Source organism: Clarias gariepinus, chromosome 5 (genome assembly GCF_024256425.1).
Source record: "Clarias gariepinus isolate MV-2021 ecotype Netherlands chromosome 5, CGAR_prim_01v2, whole genome shotgun sequence".
Taxonomy (NCBI): Eukaryota; Metazoa; Chordata; class Actinopteri; order Siluriformes; family Clariidae; genus Clarias; species Clarias gariepinus.
Genome location: NC_071104.1, coordinates 8,621,739 through 8,645,826, shown reverse-complemented (window position 1 = coordinate 8,645,826; position 24,088 = coordinate 8,621,739). Strand labels below are relative to the sequence as shown.

General features: G+C 38.1%; 2 protein-coding genes across 2 annotated transcripts in view; both read left to right on the top strand.

Moving 5' to 3' along the window:
* Nucleotides 1-23,849, top strand: part of tmem163a (transmembrane protein 163a) — a 58,125-nt gene extending 34,276 nt beyond the window's left edge. Inside the window, exons 3-8 of the mRNA XM_053496692.1 lie at nucleotides 10,010-10,053; nucleotides 10,482-10,573; nucleotides 12,276-12,372; nucleotides 17,644-17,755; nucleotides 22,309-22,450; nucleotides 22,553-23,849. Coding sequence (XP_053352667.1) covers nucleotides 10,010-10,053; nucleotides 10,482-10,573; nucleotides 12,276-12,372; nucleotides 17,644-17,755; nucleotides 22,309-22,450; nucleotides 22,553-22,613 — 548 coding nt within the window. The 3' untranslated portion in view covers nucleotides 22,614-23,849. The remainder of the gene's footprint in view (nucleotides 1-10,009; nucleotides 10,054-10,481; nucleotides 10,574-12,275; nucleotides 12,373-17,643; nucleotides 17,756-22,308; nucleotides 22,451-22,552) is intronic.
* On the top strand, nucleotides 8-6,091 carry LOC128524234 (uncharacterized). The gene is made up of 10 exons (XM_053496690.1): nucleotides 8-95; nucleotides 668-795; nucleotides 1,427-1,834; nucleotides 1,919-2,004; nucleotides 2,486-2,622; nucleotides 3,428-3,487; nucleotides 3,827-4,062; nucleotides 4,182-4,329; nucleotides 4,549-4,658; nucleotides 5,133-6,091. Exons 1-10 carry the CDS (start codon nucleotides 56-58, stop codon nucleotides 5,442-5,444), a joined length of 1,665 nt encoding a protein of 554 aa, XP_053352665.1. The 5' UTR covers nucleotides 8-55; the 3' UTR covers nucleotides 5,445-6,091.
* Nucleotides 23,850-24,088: the final 239 nt, after the last annotated feature.

Sequence of the window (24,088 nt, the reverse complement as noted above, 5' to 3'; positions counted from 1 at the left end):
CAGAGACAGCGAGGCGGGCTAACGTTAAGTTAGCGGAGCTAAAAGCTATTGCGACATGGAAGAATTGGATGATGTCGCAGTGTCGATTTTAAGGGGTAATGTATGCAAATGTTATTATTTATCATACGTACAAATGCTGATGAGCTTTTGGATAATGTTTTATATTGTGTTCGGAACTTCAGACCAATATCAAAGTGAATTTTACCCTCCCGTTACTCGCGCAATTTTGTTCCCGCTAAATTCATAAACTAGTCAACTGTTAATTTAAATTAATAAACTAATTATATAAAACTATTGTCAATGCACTACAAATTAACTGGTTCTATGCCTTTACTTTATTAATACAACTTATTAAAAAAATACAAGGCATGAGACATTTATTTTTCTTTGGTGGTAACGTTAGTGCATTCTCTAATCTAATCAGCAGTCTGCCGTGTTTTCACGTCACATTTTAGTATCGCCTCAGCTCGCTCAGAACCTCGCCTGAGGTGGTACAAAAAAAAGTACCTGAAAGCAGGTACAGGTACAACTTTTACACAGTGTAAAACCAAACAGAGCCGAGGCGAGCTGGTACTGTGTAGTGGAAAAGCGCCATAATAGTCTCATTCAGTTTGATTTCTAGGGCACTGTTTCATCTAGCTATGTTTGTCTTTTAATGTTTTCATAGCTGCAAACATCACAGAGACAATGATGAGCACTCTGTCTCGTGAAGACTTGCGAGATCTTTTCCCAGGCCCAGAGAACTTTATACGGAGAAAAGCGGTCTGGCGTGCCTGTCATGGTGCCTCAGAAGAGGTCAGTTTCTCATAGGGTTGTGCCGATAGACAATAGTATTGTGTATCGACGAGAGTCAGAGATATCGCTGCTGGCAGATGCCTTTGACGATATCAATACGATAATTAGCTTGTTTTCCCATTAATGTATTAAATCATTATTATTATTATTATGAAGCTAGTATTGTTATTAAATTAGTTAGGAACTACAATTAATTTGCCTTGCCTAAATTCATAACGACATCACCGCATAACCAGACTTGTGACATTGGAAACAGTCGGGATAATGTAAGTACACAACTACAAAAAATATATAACATAGATATAGTGATTTTTGCTATTTTTAAAGCAAAAAAGTTACATATTGTGCCTTTAAGTGGTTTAAACTAAACACCTATTTAAGTTGGCAGCAGCACATTAAGCTAACAGCACAGTGTTTTTGGAACAGACATGGTAGTCTACATCTGTGTTCAATTCAGTTTAGATTAATTGATAGGTGTTCAGTTAGTTAATGTTATCGATTTCACACACCTAAAATGGAACATTGCTTATTTTTACGTGTGCAAAGCTGTCAATGCTACACTGCATTTTGTGTTGACATGAAAAACAAAAATGTTGCTTTTTACATTAGTTCATTATCTTTTATTTTACAGGAGTCTGGCCAAGAACACTCAAAATTATCGGGCATTTCCTCCTTTAATGCTTCACCCATGCAACAGACATCCACTCCTGTGAAAGCAAGTCCTGCAAAGTACACAACCCCTGAAAAGGTTGTGAAGTTATCCTTTCCAGAATATGTATTGCACACCGACACAGAACTTGAGCAAGTCCGACAACAGTACTTTGAGTTGTCGAAGAGAGGCGAACAGCGCGACTGCCAAATGTCAAAGGAGCTCAGATGCCGGCTCATTCGAAACACCATGACCAGTATGATTGCGATCCTGAGGGCAAAGGGGGATAGAGAATCACACAGATACCCATCAAAGCCAGAAATCACAGCAATGGCAAAGAGAATAGTACTGTACTACCCCATGCTGCAGGACCAAGGCCTCCATACATGGGTAAGTGAAATGCACCCAGTTTGATGACGGTTTCATGTTGGACATTTTTAGCGATTTGAAAAATTGATTAAATGTCTTGTGCAGTTCACTGTGTACAGACAGCTTTACAAAAGATTGCAAAATGTGAGATCCCCCCAAAAAACAAATCCAGATGGGAGACATTCAAAGAGGTGAGCTGTAACTAATGATTTTGTTCATCAAAGATTCATCTGTTAATCATTTTCAAGATTAATTGATTAGTTGTCTGGTCAATATAAAGTACAAGGTGATGTCCTCAAAAGTCTTGTTTAATCCATAACCCAAAGCTGATAATTTCACTGTCATAGAGGACTAAAGAAGCTAGATCACATTTGAGAAGCTTCAATCATATTTGGACATTTAAAAAAAAAAAAAATACTCAAAGTGATCAGTCATGTCAATGTCCTGTCCTGGGTGATCTGTCTCTAGTGTCTCCTCACTTCCCGGTTTTAATGAGTGCTGTTAGTGTTTGACTACAAAGTAATTGCTTTGGATGTGTGTGGGGATATTGCTTTTTATTATGAAGCACTTTGTTACACTTTGTTTGTATGAAAAGTGCAGTACAAATAAAGTCAGATGGATTGATTGATTTAGTAGTTGACAACTAATTGATTAACTGACTAATCTTTGCAGCTCTACAAAGAGGCGCTGTCTTGAGCAGTCAACAGACACGGATGAAATGGGTTCAAGTGACTCCACAATCATTCTAGATCTGTCCACAGAAGAAAGTGGTAGCCCACGCTCAGACGGTAAAGAAAGTGAGTTAGAAGGTGAGTTTCAACTTTGCATTTACATATTTGCCCTTGTGAGGTATTTATATTTTAGATAAACTAATAAACCCACTTTATTGGTCAAGATGACAGTCCTGACATGACAGAAGTAAAAGGCTTTAAAATTCACTTTAGAGAATAGGTACAGTGAGGAAAATAAGTATGTGAACACCCTGCTATTTTGCAAGTTCTCCCACTTAGAAATCATGGAGGGGTCTGAAATTGTCATCGTAGGTGGATGTCCACTGTGAGAGACAGAATCTAAAACTAAAATCCAGAAATCACAATGTATGATTTTTTTTAACTATTTATTTGTATGATACAGCTGCAAATAAGTATTTGAACACCTGAGAATGTTAATATTTGGTACAGTAGCCTTTGTTTGAGGTCAAACGTTTCCTGTAGTTTTTCATCAGGTTTGCACACACTGCAGGAGGGATTTTGGCCCACTCCTCCACACAGATCTTTTCTAGATCTGTCAGGTTTCTGAGCTGTCGCTGAGAAACGCAGAGTTTTATTAACATTATTGTAGAAATTAAGTTTTAACAGAAATCTGGTATTAATAAAAAGCTGGTATTGTATCATTTTGGACAGTTGTGTACAGCAGCACCTTTTAGTATCAGTCTACTGTGCAACATTACTTTCTATAACCTCTCCAGCATAGCAAATAATGTTATGCATTTAAAACCCATATGTCTCATTAGTGGCATTTTGCTCTTTTAAATTGAATGTAATTTTTGGTTACAAAATACCGAAATGATCCTTAAAGTACTTGTCAGAAATATGTGTGTGTTATATTTTGAAGGAAAAAGAAGATCCCAAAGCCTACCTGAAGAAGCACCCTCTACCCTGTCCAGTCCTGATGGTGAGTTCGTCCAACTACCACATGACTGTGTGTAGTGGGGGTGTACTTGTGTGCCTACATGCAATTGTTTGTGATTGCATGACCATATGAGTTTCAAACAAATAGTTCTCATGCATTATTATGCAAAAAATTATTTTTATTTTTTTTTATGGCATTTAAATGGTTAAAATTCCAAAAATGAATAGGCATTTGGTAGTTAGGATCAGGGCTGATATTTGTTAAAAGATTTCATTCCATTAAAACATTTAATATTAATGTATGATTTTTATGGCAGTTTTGAAATATTTTTTTCATGCAACAACATGAGGAATATTAATTATGTATTTTTGTGTCTTACAGCTAACAAGTCTGCAGATGTTGACAGTCCAGACACCAGTTCAGCAACCTTGGCCAAGCATTACAAGACCCTACATTCTATGTATAAAAGAAAAAATCCAAATCACCAGGATGTCTCTCATCTCTTGGATTTGGAATTTGTAGCCAGAAGAGCATTCATTGATTCAAATACCGTTCGCGAGGAGAACAGACATGAGAAGGTTCTAGAAGCATATCCTTGTTTCAAGGACGTTGGACATGTAAGTCATTATTGACTGCATGATTAAAACCATGGTATCACACACAATGTTTAAAATACCAGTTTCCTCTTAAATTATATTATTCAAATGTCTGTATTGGTATATTTTATATTTCATAGGTGATGGAGGAGCTTAAACGCATTTTGGATGCGGAAAATACCAACTTCATCAATGAACTAAAGGGAAGATGGCATGACTTCTGCCAGAAGGTGCAGTTTTTCGGTGTATGGAAAAAGGTGTTGAAACCCCCAATGGGAATGGACAAAGGTAGGGAATGCTGTTTTGGTGTTATTAGTGAATAGGGTTTAGGGTGGACCTTCAGGCATGTTGTCAAGTACATTAGCTAGTGTTTTTTTTTTTTTTTTTTTTTCGTCTATGATGGTTATCCCATTATTTGCTGATTTCTTTATTTTTTAAGCATTGTGTCTGTTGTATACCTTTTATCAGATTTTACCTTGTGTAAGTAATGAATCACTTCCTGTACAGCTGAACAGGCTCTTGAGATCCTACGTGTGCTGCCATCACTGTTCCCCTCCACCTCAGCTCCTCCAAAGAGGGTACGAGATGCGAGTGAGGCTCTGGTGCATGTCCTCGAGGTGAGCCGTGTAAAATGTTGTACGATCGTTTTGACTGCCGTATCGGAAAAAAATATAACTGAAGGTGCTGCCCTTGATGACTCCCAATGCATTTCCTATTCACGTACTGTATGTTCTAAGCCTTCAAAGACACCTAAACATTTGTTTTTAAAAAGAGGATTTTCACTGAGTAGATTTCTTGGCTGTCACAGTATGTACAAAAATGGGTGCATTACATGGTAGCAGGTTTAATCACCCTAATGATAACCAAGCAAGACTAGCCATAGCCTTGGTTTTTACTTCTTTTGGAAGGGTAGACATGTGTAAACAGTAAATGCATTGGGGATAGTTAAAAACAGCACTTTCAGATGGAGCTTTCTCAGTAACTTTTGTCAGAATTTTGCTTTAAGTGTTTGTAAACAACCCTCTACCCTAGGTTCCAAATGACCAAAATGCATTATCCTGACAGAAGGATGTCTGTGTTATCTGTTACAGGAAGGAGAAGATCCCAATTCCTACTTGAAGAAACGCCCTCTCTCCTGTCCAGTCCTGATTGTCGGTCCGTCCAACTTCCTCCTAGCGGTGGGAGATGTGGCAATAACCACCTTTCCAAAAGACAAGCTTACCGAGAGTGCTTTATACCTTATGGCCTACTATTATAGCCTACACCTGACTTATCCAAAGTGTGTAGCCACTCTGCTTTCAGTCATACAGACGGAGGTCCTCTTAGACATAATGCATGAGAGAGATCTCACATCGTCTTACAAGAAGAGCATGGCAGAGTGGAAAGCTTTTATTGGCCAATAAAACCAGTGGTCAGATATGGTGTTAGGATAGCACTTCCTCTCTCCCTCCAAAGGTATTGCAGTTCAATGTTCTATTGATTCTTGGTTGGAATTTGTCTAAGTTAGCCCAGTGTTAATTTGGGGTGCACGACAATATTAGCCAACATGCCGTTATATTGTGTGTGTGTTTGCACTTTTCAAAATTTCACACACTTCAGTTTAAATAACTAATTGTCTGTTCAGCAGATGCAGTCACTAATTTAGTATGGTCCATCCTTAAAGGATAATTCTGGTGAAAAATTAACCTGGGGTAATTAACACATGGTTACTGAGTCAATCGTTCCCTGGAATGCGTTTTCATGATATTCGAATGTAAAGAGTTTTATCTCTAAAAACAGATTAGCTTATAACACTAGTATATGGGGCATAGTGTAAGTAAAAGTAAATCGCTAGTTAATACCACTAACAAGGCTCAAAATAGCCTCACACTAACACGGTAGCATAATGAGGGTCCCTACATGCAAACCGAAGCATTGAGAACTTTGTAAGTGTACAAACAGTTTAATAAGAAGATACTTTATAAAGACAGTACATTACGCGTTTACAGAGATGATCCATCTTGGAAAACAGTCTCGACTAGTCGAGCCACGAACGCCGTGACTCGATTAGTCAAGACTGTTTTCCAAGATGGTTCCTGCATGTTTTTAGAGATAAAACTCTTTACATTCGATTATCATGAAAACTCATTCCAGGGAACGATTGACTCGTTAACCATGTGTTAATTAACCCAGGTTCATTTTTCACCGGAATTATCCTTGAAGGATGATGTTACAAGGGTTAATGTTGTATTGAGGAACTAGTTAGCTCAGAACCCTTAATTTGAATGTTACAATATTGTGAATGTCACAAGTGGAGCAGTTTTAGTGTTTCTGTGCTGAGTGCCTGTGCAAAGCACAGATTTTGTACGTGTATTGGCACATTGGTCGGATGTTTGGACCTGACCTTAACTGACATATTTGGCATATTCTACTATGTTTTCATATTTCTGTTTCATAAATACTGTGAGCCAAAATGTTGAGAAATTAAGCTGTTTCCCTTTTATGCTGTTTAAATAAAGTCGGTTAAATGCAGGTCTATTTTTCACTTTTTCTTTCTTGTAAACAGTAGTTAATGTCTTGAATCTAGTAGGTAAAATGTCTTGAATCTAGAACAGTATTACTTTTGTAGAGCTTACAATAAGGTAAATACACTTGAGATGATGACAGGATGGTAAATTATGGCTTATGGCAAAAGGGCACTGCCTAATACGAGTCAGGAATGCTAACTTCAAGACATTTTGTCTCAAAATGCCAGTTTCCAATCTTATTTCAAGTTGGTGGTGACTTAAATCTAGAACAGTGTAACAATTATAGAACTAAAAATTAGTTAAAATACACTTGAAACAAACAGGATGACAAAAAATAAAATGCTACTTTTGAGGGCAAAATACTATTTTTGAGCATGACAAGCTTATTATGAGACACAATATTAGTAAAATATAGCTAAAAATGAGTTTTCCCAGCTAATTTCAAGATCATTCATATCTTGTAAGGCTTAAATATAATGTCTTATTTTAAGAAATCTTACCAAGACAATTTTCACTTGTTCCATTGGCAGATTTTTTTGCTTATTACAAGCAAAAATATCTTGTTTTAATTTTTTTTTGCTTATTTTTGGAGTGGCCTTTTTTCCAGTGCACAACAGTTTCCAGTGGTAACGTTTTGTGCCAGACATCACAGCACACTCCCAGGGGTCTTGTGGTCATGCCTTTGGGACAGGAGACCTCCCGGTAGCACAATGGGAAACATTCTGGTAGCACAATATTGTATGTTATATTGTTATGTTGCATACAATATCGTATCAATGTTTTATGTTATGATATATGTAATTTCACTATTGGCAACATTTATTGGACAAAAGAAAAGACCATATTTAATAAGATTCATTAATTAATTAATTCATTCATTCATTCCTTTATCTTCTATACTGCTTTATTTTCTATAAAGTTTTTATTTTGTTTATAATGTTTCTCCTGATATTCAACAATTCTTTGTAATTATGAAGGTTATGTGGGCAAGTTTTTCCTTGATCTAATTAGCTATGACTATTTTATGTTTGACTCACTACAAAATCACAATCAAAGCATAAGCTTGGGTTTATTGTTCATTAAACTAAATTGATCGTAAAAGCACAATAAACAAACCACAAAGCCGCAAAACCACTGCAGGCTGATTTTATCCATCATCACAAAAATGTAAGGGGTGGAGTTAGTGTGTGAAAAATCAAACAAATACACACTAATATAACCCAAACTGATTAAACAAAGTATATTTGGCATTTGTGCTTTTTAACTCTTGCAAATTAAAGAATATGTGCAAAAAAATTCTCTCTCAGTTTGCAATGCTTTTTGCTTCTTGCTTTTCTCAAAACTGCAAAAAAATGGAATTGTCTCATTTTGCTGTCAAACTGTTCAAATAAGGAAATGAAACCCACCTGAATTACGATAGATATGAGGAAGTCAGTACATAGAGCCTAATAAAACTGAGGCTTTAAGCACTGGCCTGATTGTGCTTTTGAGAATTTAAAAAGCTGACGAGGCTTTCTTCGGTGCTTACTTGCTGCTGATAATGTTACTCTGGGCCTTTCATCAGACCAATTACTTGCAAAAGGATTGTGAGGAGCAGTGAAGATAGACTACTCTTAGCTGCTCAGAGCTACACACAAGCCTCTTTATTTCTTCAATAGAGAAGTAATTCTGAACGTGTCAAGGGCATTTAAGATTCTTACATCAGCTTCGCTGTGCATGTAGCTGATGCTGTGAAGTAACCAACACTTCTCTATCCATCCTAAAAAAAAAAAGACACCCACGTACAATATAAACTGACGTGGCTGAATGTCTATTTCATCTATCCTCTGGGTATGGACATCCTCTTTCAGCTGAAGATGGATTATTTGTACTAAGCCATGGTTACATGACCACCATTGGACCTACAGTACATGTGCACATACTGTATGGGCTTACTGCTTAGATAAAAAGACTCTTCATCGTCCAGAAGCTTGTTCCTGTTCCAGGGCATTTAAAGAGCCAGTCAAGGTCAGTTATTATCGTTCCAGTCAGGTTTTGGATGATGAAGAAAGGATGGAGCTGCTCCGCGGCTGCAGGAGATGCCTGGCAGGTGTGCCCTGGCTGTGAATTTAAAATGGACAATACAATAGAACAGGAAGCTTCTTGGCTGATAAGAGAAGAGAGGAAACAAACAAAGCACTCAATACGAGCTAGAAACAAAAGTAATTCATGGTCCGCATGCTTGATTTGCTTATTTGTGATGATTACTTGTCCTCTACATGTACATATCCCATGGATCCTACTTTTCTTTGTATTTTGCTTGCGCCAGTAGATAAAATTTTTTAGCCAGGAATTATTATTTACTTTTATTAATGTAATGGGCAACATTTAAGTCAACTTGCTAATCACAATAAGTTTTACATTTAGGCATTTGGCAGACGCTCTTATCCAGAGCGACTTACATTTTTATCTCATTATACATCTGAGCAGTTGAGGGTTAAGGGCCCTGCTCAAGGGCCCAACTTGGTGGTTGTGGGACCTTCCGAACCATAGTCCAATGCCTTAACCACTGAGCTACCCCTTCCCAGTTTCCATCACTATTACCAGCTTTCCCAGCATGCTTCTCACAGAGTTACTGCTCTATGGCTTTTTACAGTTTGTCACTACTCGATGTCTTATTCCTTGTCTCTTATTAAAAAAATAATAATCTGGGGTTAAAAAAAAAGGTCTTGGGTATCTTGATGGAACTCAAACATTGAATAAATCCAAAAATGTATTATTTTATTGATAACATTACTTCTCATGATTAACTTTCTAAAAGAGCACCGATACTTGTGATGGTCACTAAGGGTATTTGCTAGCTGGATTCAGCCAGGCCACTATGTGCTGTACTGGAGGTAGGTGATGAAAGCAGCAGTGGTTGTTTCCCTAGGCTTGCTGTAAACCAAGAAACTTTTACAAGTCAGCCTGTGACTGAACTCGAAATAAATGAGACACAAACAAGTCCTCACCTCAGCAAGAGGGGCACAGGCTCCGGCTTCCTGGTGACGCAAGGCCTTTCCTCAAGAATGTCTGACAGGTGGTGTAAAGCATCTTGGCATAAGATCAGAACGTAGAAAGCAGCTGAAATTAAGGGGAGTCAACATCACAGCATTTTGATGATGGGATCTCATGGGGGATTCCTGAGGGTGGTCTTCGGGCACCATGGTCCTTTGAGATTCTTTGACAGGGATATCCTGAGTAACCAGCCTCAAAAATAATGAACACTAATTAACGGCATTTCAGATTGAAGCCGTTATGCCACATCTCAATATCAACCGTTCAAAGGAGATTATTGTATATTTTTTATATAATTCTTCATTTTAATTTGATCAAAACAAAAATAATGATTTGAAATGTAAATGACATATGATCAATACTTTACTTAATTAACCGGTACATGTTTACTTATCTACTCTCTTTGTTCTTTCTTCTTTTTTTAGCCGTATCCTTCATGCGACACAGCGCATCAGCCTTTGGATTTGCTGTAAGTTCTCATTAATATCACTGAATATATCAGGTATACGTCTGCTTGTAATGGGTACAGGATTGTCTTTGGATCGCCATTTCTTTACTTACAAGTATGTACATTGTGTTACATTGTTTATTTGTCCATTATCTTAAGCAGGATTTTAAGAACTGGCTGATCGAAGAACTGTATTAGTTTTTTTGTGATATATTGTAATGTGGTATGAGGACATTTGTTTGCGATTATATTTTCATAATAGTAATTTCAATTAACTAGCATACCATTTTGAAAGTGCTTGTTGTTGCTATGACAATGACAAGTAATAAGCCTATTGTATACCATTTATGTCACGTTCTGGCAATGTTCAGGGTTTAATTAAAAAAAGCCTATCCAAAAAAATTTAAAAAACGATCTTCTTTCCCAATGGCTGACTATTTGAATTTCAGTTCGATGCAACATTAGACGTGCTGTCATCCGCCATCGTGCTCTGGCGTTACAGCAACGCGGCCGCTGTGCATTCGGCCCACAGGGAGTACATGTAAGTACACAGAGCTGCGATATTCCAGAATTGAAATAAAGGAAAATTGTATGCACATCTGAAAGGGCGGTTGACGGAATTTAAAAATAAAATGTCTGACACTTGCTTAAAATGGACCGAATGCAAGCTTGAAATCAAAATGATTATTTTAAGCATAAGTCATTATGCTTAAAGAGTTTTTAACAGGGCTTTAGATCTTAAGTATCTTTATATCAAACCGTTTCCTCAGGTATTTCTAATTACTGTTAATCTAGATATTTTGGCCCACAATGTTTTCAGCATACACTATATGGGCAAAAGTATCGGACAACCCTGCAACGACATTGTATCCAAATACATAAACTTCAATATGGTCCCCTTTTTGCATCTATAAAATCTTCCACTCTCCTTGGAAGGCCGTCCACAATATGTTGGAGTGTTTCTGTGTGATTTTGTGCCCATTCATCCTGTGGAACATTTATTTTTATTTATTTTATTTTATTCATTTATTTATTTTTTCCAATTTTCTCCCCTAATTTAGTCGTAGCCAATTCCTCCCCGTCACTAGAGGGCTCCCACATTAAGGCTACTACTACCATTCAGCCGGGAGGGCGAAGACTATCACGTGTTTCCTCCGAACCACGTGACGTCAGCCGACCGCATCTTTTCAAACTGCTTGTTCACGCACAGTTAGGGGCGGAGTAACACACTCGGAGGAAAGCTCTAGCCGCTCCTTCCGTGTGCGTGAGATCACAGACGACTCGGATTGGCTGTAGAGCCGTGATTAATGTGGGAGCGCAAGTACCTCTCATCCCTCCCCCCTGAGAGAGCTCGGCCAATCAGCTCTCTCTGTGCCTCCGGCTGTGAGAGGAAAACAGCATCACCCGAACCATTCGAACCAGCGATCTCCGGATGATAGGGCGAGCACTTTACCACCTGTGGAACATTTATGAGGTCAGGCACTGATGTTGGACGAGGACAAGGCCTGGCTCGCAACCTCTGTTCCATTTCATCCTGATGGTGCTCGATGGGGTTGAGGTCACAGGGCTGTGTGTTAGGGCCAGTCAAGTTCTTCCACACCGAACTTATCAAACCATGTCTTTATAGTCATTGCTTTGTGCACTGGGACACAGTCATGTAAAATAGAAAAGGGCCTTCGCCAAACTGTTGTCACAAAGTTAGAAGCATAGCATTGTCCAAGATGTCTTGTTATGCTGAAGCATTAAGATTGCCCTTAACTAGAGAAAAGCGGCCTGATTGATTCAAACACCTGAATTCAATAATTAACAGGTTTGGCCCAATACTTTTGTCCATGTAGAGTGTATAGAGTATACAAATGAAACAGAGAAAATGTCTCTTCCTTGTGTACGAAGTAGTGGTTAGAGATTAATGGCATAATAATGGAGGAGAAATGAATGCGGAACAATTGCTGCTCAGTGGCTGAATGTCACACTGTGAGCAGGATTGATAGACCTGTGTACTGCATACCCAGCTTTTTAGCCTGAAGGCAAAGCTTTGAGCAGCAATATCCCTAGCACTCCCTGGGAATGAAGAGCCAAAAAAACAATAAATGCTTTTAAAATGCTGAATAAAATACTACGGAAAGTTTTTTATATATTTTTTTTTGTTAAGACTAACCAGGCTAGAAGCTAGTAATGGTCTAACTGTCTACTTGTCCTGCTAGAAATCAGTCATTTTAAATTAATTTTATCACCACCACTAGAGCCTGTGTGATACTGGGGGTCATTTTCATCCTGTCCTCCATGTGTATCCTGGGCAAAGCCATTCATGATCTGTCCACCAAGCTCCTGCCCGAAGTGGTGAGTGAATATCACATCACATCACATGTCTGTCATTTTACATCTGTATGTAATGACAAAACAGTAAAAAAGCTGTTTATGTAGGATGGAATACATTAACCAACTTCTGTGTGCTGTATAAAGTGTTCAGGAACTGGAATTTGTTAGATGTAGGCGATCATTTATCAGGAACACGTGTTGTGCACACACACACACACACACACTTTAGGCAGCTTGAGGATGCACCCTGACTGTGGGAGGAAACCAGAGTACATGGAGGAAACCCACCAAACACATGCAAACTCCATGCACACAGACCAAAAGCAGGAATCGAACCCGGACCCTGGTGTTGCAGGGCGACTGTGCAAACGACTCTACTCTAACCTGGTGGCTTGTGATAATTACTTTCCCTTTAGACTAACCACTTAATTAGTGTATCACAATGCCGTCTGTAGCTACAGTTTGTGTAATAAATCATTTGTGGTGCATCATGTTTCTCTTCCTAAAAACCAGAATTTTGTAGCACTAATTGGCACTAGACAAACAGTTCATCACGTCCAGCCTCGAAGGTTTGGCATTGCTGCAGTGTGCCTTAGCAACCCGACACCATCTGCAGTTTTTTATGGCCTAAACACATCTAATTAGTGCTGCAGCACAGCTCCAGACGTCTCATACAAAATTTACTTTCTGGTCAGTGTTAAAAAAGAAAGCAGAATGCAATATGTGAGACAGAATGCAACAGAAACCTGTTTTCATTCCCAAATCAGCTGTTCAGGCCAAACAGGATGTTCTTTATCTACGTTTGGATCATTTAAAAGCTCGAACTAAATTTAGCAACAAAAAAGAAATATTTTCAACAATTCTTTCCCTTTTTCCATTTTTCTGAAGTATGGGACACCTATTTTCTGCACTCTCCTCATCTCCTCAGACTATTAAATGGTAATGAGAATGAGATGCAGTGCTCTCGAGACAGAGCGCCTTTTCTACAGCGTGCAGATATCACAGGTCCGTCTTCATTATTCCAAATGAATTCTTTACCTTATTAATTCATCAGACCGTGTCCCTAAAGATCCTATGAAGTTTCATTCTATAATGATAAGTGAAGTTTCCACCATTTTCATTTAGTTCTTTGGGTGGAGGAGACAGTGCTGTTATTTTAATTGATATTACACTCACTTACTCACTCACCGTCTATACCGCTTTATCCTGTATTCAGGGTCGCGGAGAGCTGGAGCCTATCCCAGGAGACTTAGGGCACAGGGCAGGGTACACCCTGGACAGGGTGCCAATCCATCACAGGGCACACACACATACACACACAAGCTTATTCACACACTACGGGCAATTTGGGAACGCCATTAGCCTAATCTGCAGGTCTTTGGACTATAGTACCCAGAGGAAACCCACCAAGCACGTGGAGAACATGCAAACAGCATGCATACAGAGACAGGAATCGAGCCTGGCCAGGAATCTAACCCGGAGGTGCAAGGAGACAGTGCTAACCACTACACCACCGTGCCGCCATTGATATTACCATTTGTCCTAATATATTTGAACATACTGGACAATTATACAACCGGCGACAAGTTAAAATAGGACTTGTGATGAAATTTCTTGTGAATGAAGGTGCAAACGGAATTTACGTTTACAGAAGAGTTACAGTAAAGCACAGTACGGTGATGAGACTCTTAGCCGCAGTTAAACCTCTGAATGGTGCAAACGTTTTAAAGAAGGCTGTACATCTGGGAATGACGATCCTGAGCTGAGGTGGCTCGGAGTTCACTGCATTGGTTCCCGTGAACATTCAGCAAGTGGAATGTGTGAAGCTTAAAAATCAATGGTTGACTTGTCACCAACTTTTGGAAGAGATGGATTGGTCTTTGGGAACTGTATCCACAATTATTTGCCACTTGTTCTTTGCAGTAACTCGGCTGGGGGTTATTGCCACATGTTTGGGCCATTAAAGGAGTTCCAGCAAGGGAGACCAGCATTTCAGACGTGAAATATCTGTAAGCAGTCCAATCATGGCTCTGGTGTACTGATAAAACTTTCTACCTTGATAGTGTCCAAGCACTAGTGAAACACTGAGAGATAAGTGCATTAGTGTAGCAGGGGATTATATAGAGAAATAAAGTGAATTTTTACTTGCATAAATGTGTTCTATTATTGTGCATGATCGAAAGTTCTGGTTTGAATGCCTATTGCAATTTGTGACATTGAATATTGTATTAAGACAAATAAAATAAAAAATAGAGACATGTCTGTCTTAGGAAACACATAGATGTCCAAGAAGAACCCTGAAGTGTGAGAAAGATTTCTAATAGAAAAAGAAAATAAAAAAGAAGAAGTTCTGACAAAGTCTTTGTTCAACTCAGTGAAATTACTTCTAACCACAAACTAAAGTATAAAAGCTTGCCAGGAAGGCTCAGGCCAGTGCCGATTAATAATGTAGGAGGGGAATAAGTTTCTTTGCTGTTGCGTGGGAGAATAGTAGACACATTCCTTCAAGCCAGGAGAGACGACAGTGGCAAAGAGCTCGGCTTCCTCCCACAGGGTCTATCATTCCAGATTCTGATGGATGTGCTATAGAAATAAACAACATACCTTCGCTTACTCGTGTCCTATGAATGTTAATCTAGTTCCGCCCGATGCATCACTGTCAACCATGGAGACGTTCACCTGTTATCCTGTCCCTTCTTACAGAGGATCATCCTTTATCACATCAGAGTCTTTATTCAACACCAGTGGGTTCACACTGATAACACTTCTGTGAGGTGTCTTCTCTGAGGTCCTCATCATCTTTTTTGGCCCAGAGAGATTTACAGATTGTCAGGTATACAAGTGAAGGACAAAGAAAATGTGCTTTCCTTGCACATGTGTCAGCGCGAGAGGTAAATGGAGTTGTAATAGAGGAGAAAGCAATGTCGGGCTCTGTCCCAAATGGAAAATGGTTGGTGCCCGCCCAAGAATAGATAGATAGATAGATAGATAGATAGATAGATAGATAGATAGATAGATAGATAGATAGATAGATAGATAGATAGATAGATAGATAGATAGATAGATAGATAGATAGATAGATAGATAGATAGATAGATAGATAGATAGATAGATAGATAGATAAGAAAGGAATTACTATTCATACTGTTAGCTTTTTTTATATATATCTCTGTCATGATGAATATATTTTAACACAAAAGCTTTTAATATAAAACTATAATATGACATAATATTGATGATCAACAAAGTCTCCACCTTCCTCCCAGGCATGGGGAGTGTACAACCTGTACAAAATCCTGCTGTGTCATAGGAAAAGACACCCATTGAAGAGACAATATCATTGACTAACATTCATTGCTTAGACCACAGTAGGGCTCTAGAGGTATAGCCTTACTCATTATCGAATGTTAACGTCAAATGTCATACATATAATACATTACAGCCAAAGTTCAAAATATTACAAAGTCTTTTGCTTTATTTTGAAACAATCTTCAAATACAATATTTTGTGTCCTTTTTTTTTTTACCACCATAATTCATTCACTTTCACATATCTATATTATATACTGCATACAGTGGGATCCAAAAGTCTGAAACTATAATGAAAGTATATCTCAACAGAAGGAATTAGAATTTCGAATTATTTAAAAGGGTAAGTAATATTGGAAAATTTGATATTCAACATTCTGTACTATTTCAGTTTAAGTGTAAGCAAATGTATGCTATTGAGTGTGTTAACTGCTTTGAATAAAAAAGGTCAGATTTTCCTCATGTCTGATCTCTTTTATTAAAGCATGTGCAGAGACGACACTTTATTGGGATTAGATGTACACAGGATCATAAACGTTTAGACAAACCTGTAGAGTCCATGCCAGTCCAAGTGTACACTTTCATTAAAGCGTAAAGTGAAACTGAAATTCACGTCAATGTTTTTAAGGATTCTACTTTGCACTTAGGTTTTTTTGTCTTAAATTAGAAAAGGGCAAAAATAAGCGTTTTTAGACTTTTCAACCCCACTGTGTATGTACAATCGATTAGCCATAGCATTAAAATGTTGACCCCTCTATAAATGACTCCACAATGCCTCCCTCTAGGGGTGGGCTTCCTGGGATGTGTGATCGGATGGGGAAGTTAGAGGCGGGATCAACAACCTTGAACCTTGAACCTGCTAAGTACTGCAGGTTGTGATACAGTGGGTGCTCTGATACCTTTTAATCATAGCCAACATCAAGTAACTTATGCCCCATTGGCTTTTCTGTGGGATCGGACCAGACGGGCACATCTTTGCTTCCCTGAGGCGGTGGTGTTGTGGCTGATTGGTGTATGTGTATGTAATGTAAGGTTTTTATATATATCAGCCAAAAAACATCAGAAAGAAACTTCAGGAAAAAGAAAAATAGTATGATGTATATTAATAATCATATATCATAAATATAATTTTTTAGTATTAAAATAAAAGTTTTTTTTTCCTGAAGTGTGCATATATATATATATATATATATATATATATATATATATATATATATATATATATATATAGCATTACTGTCCATTGTTTCTTGTTTCATCAGTTTCTTTTTTTTTCATCTCATATCAATGCTAGACAGTGTCAGTAATTATATTTTCTCCCTAATTTTATGCACTTGTTGTTTTTTTTTTTACCCTGTGTGAAATTTTCTTTGGTGTTATTTGGAAAAAGTGCTATATACAGAAAATCGATAAACCTGTCTCTCTTTTGTGCTTCTGAGGTTAAAAAAAAAAAAAAAAAAATCACATCCTACCGAGTAAAAAAAAAAAAAAGCGAAAGAAGCAGAGCAGAACCAGAAATGAAAACTGACATAAATGCTTGCTGTGTTTTGTGGCAGGGTAACATCTATTGAGCTCATTAATAATAAGTTGCTTTACACTTTTCTGCCAACAGGAAAAACATTTATAGAGATGATGCTTTAAAACTCTTCTCAGCACCGTTGGCTTTTTCTACATGCATTTTTTCCTTCTGTATCGTCCCCAACACCTGACTCAGCTGATTAGTCCATTAACCTGTTTAAGATGTAAAACGTGTATGTTAGAGCAAGGGAAAGTCATAAATGAAGCAAAGCAAGAACATTTAAACATTGCAGGAAACTTCAAGTAAAAAGGCATTAGGCATCGCACTTTTACATTAATATACTACGGTAACTGATATACAGTAGATACTGTATGATGTCACACCTCAATCATGTACAAGTATGTATTATTTTACTGCTATATAAAAGTCAGCAAAAGCCTGAACACATTTTTTATGTACTTTTAGGATGATTTTCTCTTCAGTGTGTTCATTGTGAGTGGGATACTGTGTGTCATTCTGGCCGTCGTCAAATTCATACTGGGGAGGGTGTTGACCAGCAGAGCTCTGATCACTGATGGTAGGTATAAACACACACAGACACAGACATACAGACACACTCATGCACTAATTAGCAAGTTCTCTTTGTTCCACAACAACCAGAACGAGGTGTCATTTTGGAGATTAAAGATCCAATAATAAACATTCGCTTAGTCATGGTCTTTAATTTCAAACACAGGTAACAGGCCTGTAATCTGAAAGCACAGGTGGCTGACCAACTAGAGAAACCATCTAGATCCACTTTGAGTATAAGGTATCTGTACCACAGACAAAAAGATACCAGCGAGAGCAATGAACTGCAAGGACTCAACTGACTGTCTTTCACAAACTTCTTTCCGAGTAACCACCAGCTCACAGTTAGCTGTACCCTCGAAAATTAGCACCCTCTCTGTTCTGACATCCTCACTCCGCTCCTGATTCTAGACTTCTCTCAAAATCTCAAGAAGCCACTTCAGAGTATTTAATAAGTAGGGTTGAAGAAACAGCTCTGATTTTGTTTAATAATGAACAATTTAGACACTTGTAAATGGTTTAATTAATACAAATTAGACTTAAAATTTAATAACTTACTAATACTACTGTGTTTTAATGTAGTCTTGAGGAGAAGTTCTTTAGGCTTTCTGAAGAGGGTATGAGGTTGCTGCTGAGATTGTTAAATAATATATATATATATATATATATATATATATATATATATATATATATATATATATATATATATATATATATATATATAAAAGTTTGCACAGTACTAAATATGAGCAGAATATAAAAATACAATATATGATATAATACAGGACACATTAACTATATTATACTACAGGATATTACTGTCTGTTCCCATGACTAATAGGAGCATTTTCATTGTAGCACTGGAAAATATCACTATGGATAAACACCAGTTGCAAAAATGTTCCTATGCTGAAGCAAGTATTGCTTGCTGGTCAGTTTGCATTGCTACAACACACTGATTGTCTGGTCAGGAGGTTTGGAGTGGTGTTAAATGATTGCTGAGAACTTTGGCAGAACTCTTGGACAGAATCTCCACTGTGTCCAATCTGAACCACTATACCTGAGCCAGAACTCTTAATGACCTTATCAAGTCTGTGTGTGGCCTTGCTGTTAGTACAGCTCCAGGACGCAACTGATACAGCAGAATATATACAGCAAGATTCAGGGGTTTACCTCAATCTGCAAAATATCGATTAACACGTAGAGGTTTTCTTTTAGAGGCTGGTAGATTAGTCTCTACACCAAATTGTCACTCAGTTGCTCTGTGGATGTAGATTGGGGTTTAAGGAGACCCCTTCTTGCTCACGATCTCCTTCATTCATGGGTGCATCATTCCACAATCTAGCAATGACGGTCCCGCATTGGACCATGAGCTGGGTTGGGGTAAAGCACTTGAAAAGTAAAAAAAAATACTTTCACAGTGTAAGTTGTGACTCAAACAAATATCTTTTCCCACTATTTTGGGAGGTAAAGGTCTGTCCACATTGGGGGATGAATGCTCCCCACCACTGGAGAGGTATCTGTCGTTTTTGTGGCAGATTTTTACAGGGTGGGGTTGCCAAATTGACACCCTTTAATTGGGTGGGAACAATTGGGTATAATCTGAGTAGTTGAAGGTGAAGGACCTCACTTGCACTTCATTGCCTCAACCACTGAGTTACCCCTGCCTCTACCCTCCAACCAGCCATCTCACCCTTATCATGCAATAGCTACAAACTGGGACAGATGAAGGCTAACATATGTTATGCTAGCCAATCACATTTTTTTCAGACTGCTCTTCATGCTATATACTCAAACAGTGCTATCTAACCTTTTTTGTATACAGCTCAAAGATGATCATAAGTGATTGTTAATTCACAGAGGAGAGAAACTAAGCTATCCCTCCATCCGTCTGACTGATTTTGCGTTCATGGCTCCTGACGACTGATAATATGGTCATAATATATGATCCAAACCAAATGTTTGATTATATTTAATGCAATACTTTTAGAAATAGTGGAATTGAAAAGGCTATCCCTTTCTCAAGGACAGTAATGACGTTACAGATGTTAAGTTATAAGTATATGTGAAAAAAAGGAAAGATCTTCCAAAATAGACAGTCATGCTGTTTCAGAGCTTTATTTGAAGGATGAAGCGTGCATTGTGCACATCACTGGTCGTAAGTTATTTCCTGGACTAAAAAATAAAAATAAAGCTTTTTAAATAAAAGCATGAGAATGCAGGAAATGGCATGGTGTACATTATTTATGCAATCGAGGCATTGATGGTTCAGTGGTAGGTTTCTTGTCTGCCATGCAGAGGACCCAGGTTTGATTCTCACCCAGTGCCCAAACCCCAGTCACTGGATGCAGTGCCAAGCCCAGGTAAAATGGAAAGGTTGCATTCAGTGTAAACCCTGTGGCAAGTTATTGTGCAGATTGGACAGTCCGCTGTGGTGACCCCTCGATGGAAGCAGCCGAAAGACCAACAACATTATTTAACAGCCAATATAATTCACATGCCCTCACATTTCCAAGCAACTATTTTTGTCCTTTCTACTGGTAGTTCAACAAGACTTTCTTCCTTTGTCTGCTCATCTTCATCCTTGGCGAGGTTTATGTACCATCTACTGCATCTACAATGCCAGGAAGGTTTCAATTGACATGAAAACCCATCTTGGCTCCTTGCAATGCATCAGCATTACAGCGTGGAGATTTTATCTACAGTATCTTCGTGCTTGGTGCAGCAGGGCTTTTGTGATTACATGCACAGATTTGGATACCGGAGCCTCTTCAATAGAGGATTAGTAGCATCAGACAGCTCAAAGGAACTGCAAGGTGGGATTAAGAGCAAGATTTTCCTTCCCATGTCAGCTTCTCTTGCACCAGGCAAATATGGGCCATGAACTCACCCCTGGACAGCCAGTCAGCACAGTGTAACCAAGATCAAGGGGGAAACCGTTAGGACAAACTACCTAATGTTCAAATATAACATTAGTTATGAGGGTTTTGGGGAACACTAACTAATTTAAGAACATTATCATTGCAAATGTTCGATGAAACCCACCCTGTTCTGTTAACTGTGAGGGGTGTTCAAGTCTAACTGGGACTAGTGATGATTTCCAATAAATGAAACCATAAAACCATTTGATATTTACAGTAGACTTTAAGCACAGTAAGGTGATGAGACTCATAGCCGCAGTAAAATACTTGAATGGTGCAAAAGATTTTTAGAAGGCCGAGGTGGCTTGGATCCGACTGCAGTCACGTGTCCTGTGAACATCCAGTTCGTGGAACCACTGATGCTTAAAAATTGGCAGATAATTATTCACTTGTGGAGGAGATGCATCTGTCTGTGGGAACTGCAAACACAATCTTTCATTAACACCACTAGCACATTTCAGGACCTCGGGTAGGAATTATTGCACCATCCCCCATACAGTCTTGATCTTGCTCTAAGTAATTTCCACATGTTTGAGCCATTTAAGTTCCTGTGAGGCCAGACATGAAGCAGGCAATCTGGCAGTGAAATAAGAAAGCTTTCTATCTTGATGGTATCCAAGTACCAATGAAACATTGGGATAAGTGCATTTGTGTAGCCGGGAAGTATATTAAGGGAGAAATAAAGGGAGTTTTTTACTCTCATAACTGTTCTGTTATTCTGCACAATCAAAAGTCCAAAATTTGACTTGAACACAAAGAAGAGGGGACACAAGCATTTGTCAATATTAAATAAGAACAACATTAAATTCATTTTTCTGCTGCATATTTAAAAAACCTACATATTAAAAAACCTATTACCCACAGGGAGCCAATACAACGTGAGGTTCTAGCGTGATTTCTACCAAGTTATGTAATAACTCTAACACTCACATTAACAACAGTAAAAGTGATAGCAGCCTCAATGCAAGATTCGAACGTTTATTAAAAAGGGCATATTTAACATTATTGTAATTGACCATGTAGTTTACAACTTACACAGAAATTACTCTGTATATTACTTCTTTAATGAGATATTTATAAGCCACCAGCACCCTAACCCTCCTAACCCTGTTTAACACTCCAACAGCACTCCTAACCCAGTTCCGGATTATCAGCTAGAACTTTCAGTACTAGAATTATGACTAATGGTAGAGTAAACTAGGTAAAAATGCAATTGCTAAAAATGAAAGGAAAATGTGTATAAATAGTATATTGAATTTAGGATGCAGGTGGCGGTTGAGGCTCTCGACTGCTGATCGGAGGGTCAGGGGTTCAAGGCCTGGCCACTGTTGGGTCCCTGGACAAGATGCCCCATACAACCCAGCCATGGCATGCAGTGCCGATCCCAAGTTCAGTTAGAAGATGAAAGAGTTGCAACAGAAAGGGTATCCAGGGAAAAGCTGTGCCAGATCTTGTGGATTAAATGATCCGATCTGGGATCGTCTAGGATGAAGGAAACAAAGTCCATTCATTTCAGATTCAGAATACATTTGGTATAATTTTTCTAGTTTTGACTGGGACATTTGAACTTTCAATGTTTACTACATATTTTAGTAATTACACATCTTGTTTAAAATACTGTATATGTTATATTTAATAGGTTTTAACTCCTTGGTTGGCGGTATCATGAGCTTCTCCATCCTGCTCAGTGCTGAGGTGTTTCGTCATGAACCTTCTGTCTGGTTCCTGGATGGCACCACTGGAGTTATGATCGGCCTCATCATCCTAGCTTATGGAATAAAGTAAGCAAAGTTTCATATTTGCATCAAAAGCATACAAATTAAATCTTTATATTGCTGTAAGACAATGAGAGTGAACAGTAAATGCTATTCTTTTTGCCACAGGTTGTTATTTGACATGGTACCACGAGTAAGACAAACCAGGAACTATGAGCGCTTTGAGTGAGCAGCTTTAGGGCGAGAACAGCATACTTACACCTTCACCTCCAACACAGAACATACCTATCTACAATCACTCCAGTACAGATTGTGACACCATCTGCATTCTGGCAGCAGTTACAGGACCAATTACCACCTCATTATCTTCACCAATTTCCATATTCAGGCTTTCAGCACAACACACCTCAGAGAGAGGTGATGAAGACACAGCAGGAAATAGTTTCTGAGTTTGATCCAGACAAAGGAAGAACGGAACTCAAAGCCAGCAAATCCTGGTAGCCGGATCAAACCTTCGGAAATGCGAAACTTCTTATTTATGACGACCTCCACTGCCAGGTGTGGTGTATGTATAACAAAGCATTTGAGATTTATTGCTTATGTTTTTGTTGTTTGTCACCATTCACAAATTGTCCACAAGAACTGGGTTCCAGAACTGTTCCAGAATAGGGATGCATTAGTACCAAAAACACAAATAACAGCTCCTACCCAGTATGTTGTTGTTTACCATCAGGCATTATCGGTCCTTTTCAATAAGAGATTTTTACAGCTGTACAGAAGCAATATTCCAGATGATTCAAGTTGGGGCTACTGCAGCTCATTTTCAAATAAACTTACTGGACTTCTGAAGATTAAGCCTGGTACCCTGATGCATGAACATCACTTTTTCATACCAGCTATTTGAACAGATCTAAATAGAATTAAATATCATGTTTGAGTGAGGTTTCTGATGGAATAATACCCTTACACTCTAAAATGCATGGATTTAAAGAGTTTAAATGCATCCCTAGTCTGGATCCCAACCCACAGTTCTTATATTGTATCGCAGGTCATTCCACTGATTCAAAACATTAATCAATTGAATGATTTACATTCAAGTATCTGCATATTTAATCTGAATGGAAAAACTAGATAGCTTTGTAAAATCCATGCAGGTTTTTTTCCCCCAATATGAGAATCTCATAAATACTAAATACGATCATTTAAAAACCCACAACCCAAGGAAGTGTGATTTTTAGCAATGTGGGGAGCTCTAGCATATATTTTCTGTTGACAACTTGTCAGATATCTTGCAGTATTTATAACAACAAGCCAAAGTCACTGAACAGTATGACATGATAAGTGATAAGCACAGCTCTCGCTCTTTGCCGTTTTTTTTTTTTTTATTCAATTATATTTTGCAGTATCCACTATTTCTCTACCAGCAATACCTAATATCTAAATTCAATCTTCAGGTTATAGTGTTTGTAATACATATTGTTCTTTTTTTTAAGTCCCACACCCAAACTAAAAGACTAAAGTTTGATGCAAGAAGTAATCATACATTCTTTAAATGTGAGGTGCTGAAATTATTTAAAAATAATGTTTAAAACACAACTTTATTTGCTAACTTTCTTTATTAAATTTCTTTATTATTTTAAATGAAGCACAAGTCTTTAAAACCTCCTACCATGGTATAGACATTTTTTTTCAGTGCTATGTAAA

Excerpts from the sequence above, each read along its gene's own strand:
- LOC128524234 (XM_053496690.1), top strand. The coding sequence starts at position 56 with ATGGAAGAATTGGATGATGTCGCAGTGTCGATTTTAAGGG. Across the intron at positions 1,835-1,918 it reads ACCAAGGCCTCCATACATGG|TTCACTGTGTACAGACAGCT; the intron begins GTAAGTGAAATG and ends TGTCTTGTGCAG. Across the intron at positions 2,005-2,485 it reads GATGGGAGACATTCAAAGAG|CTCTACAAAGAGGCGCTGTC; the intron begins GTGAGCTGTAAC and ends TAATCTTTGCAG.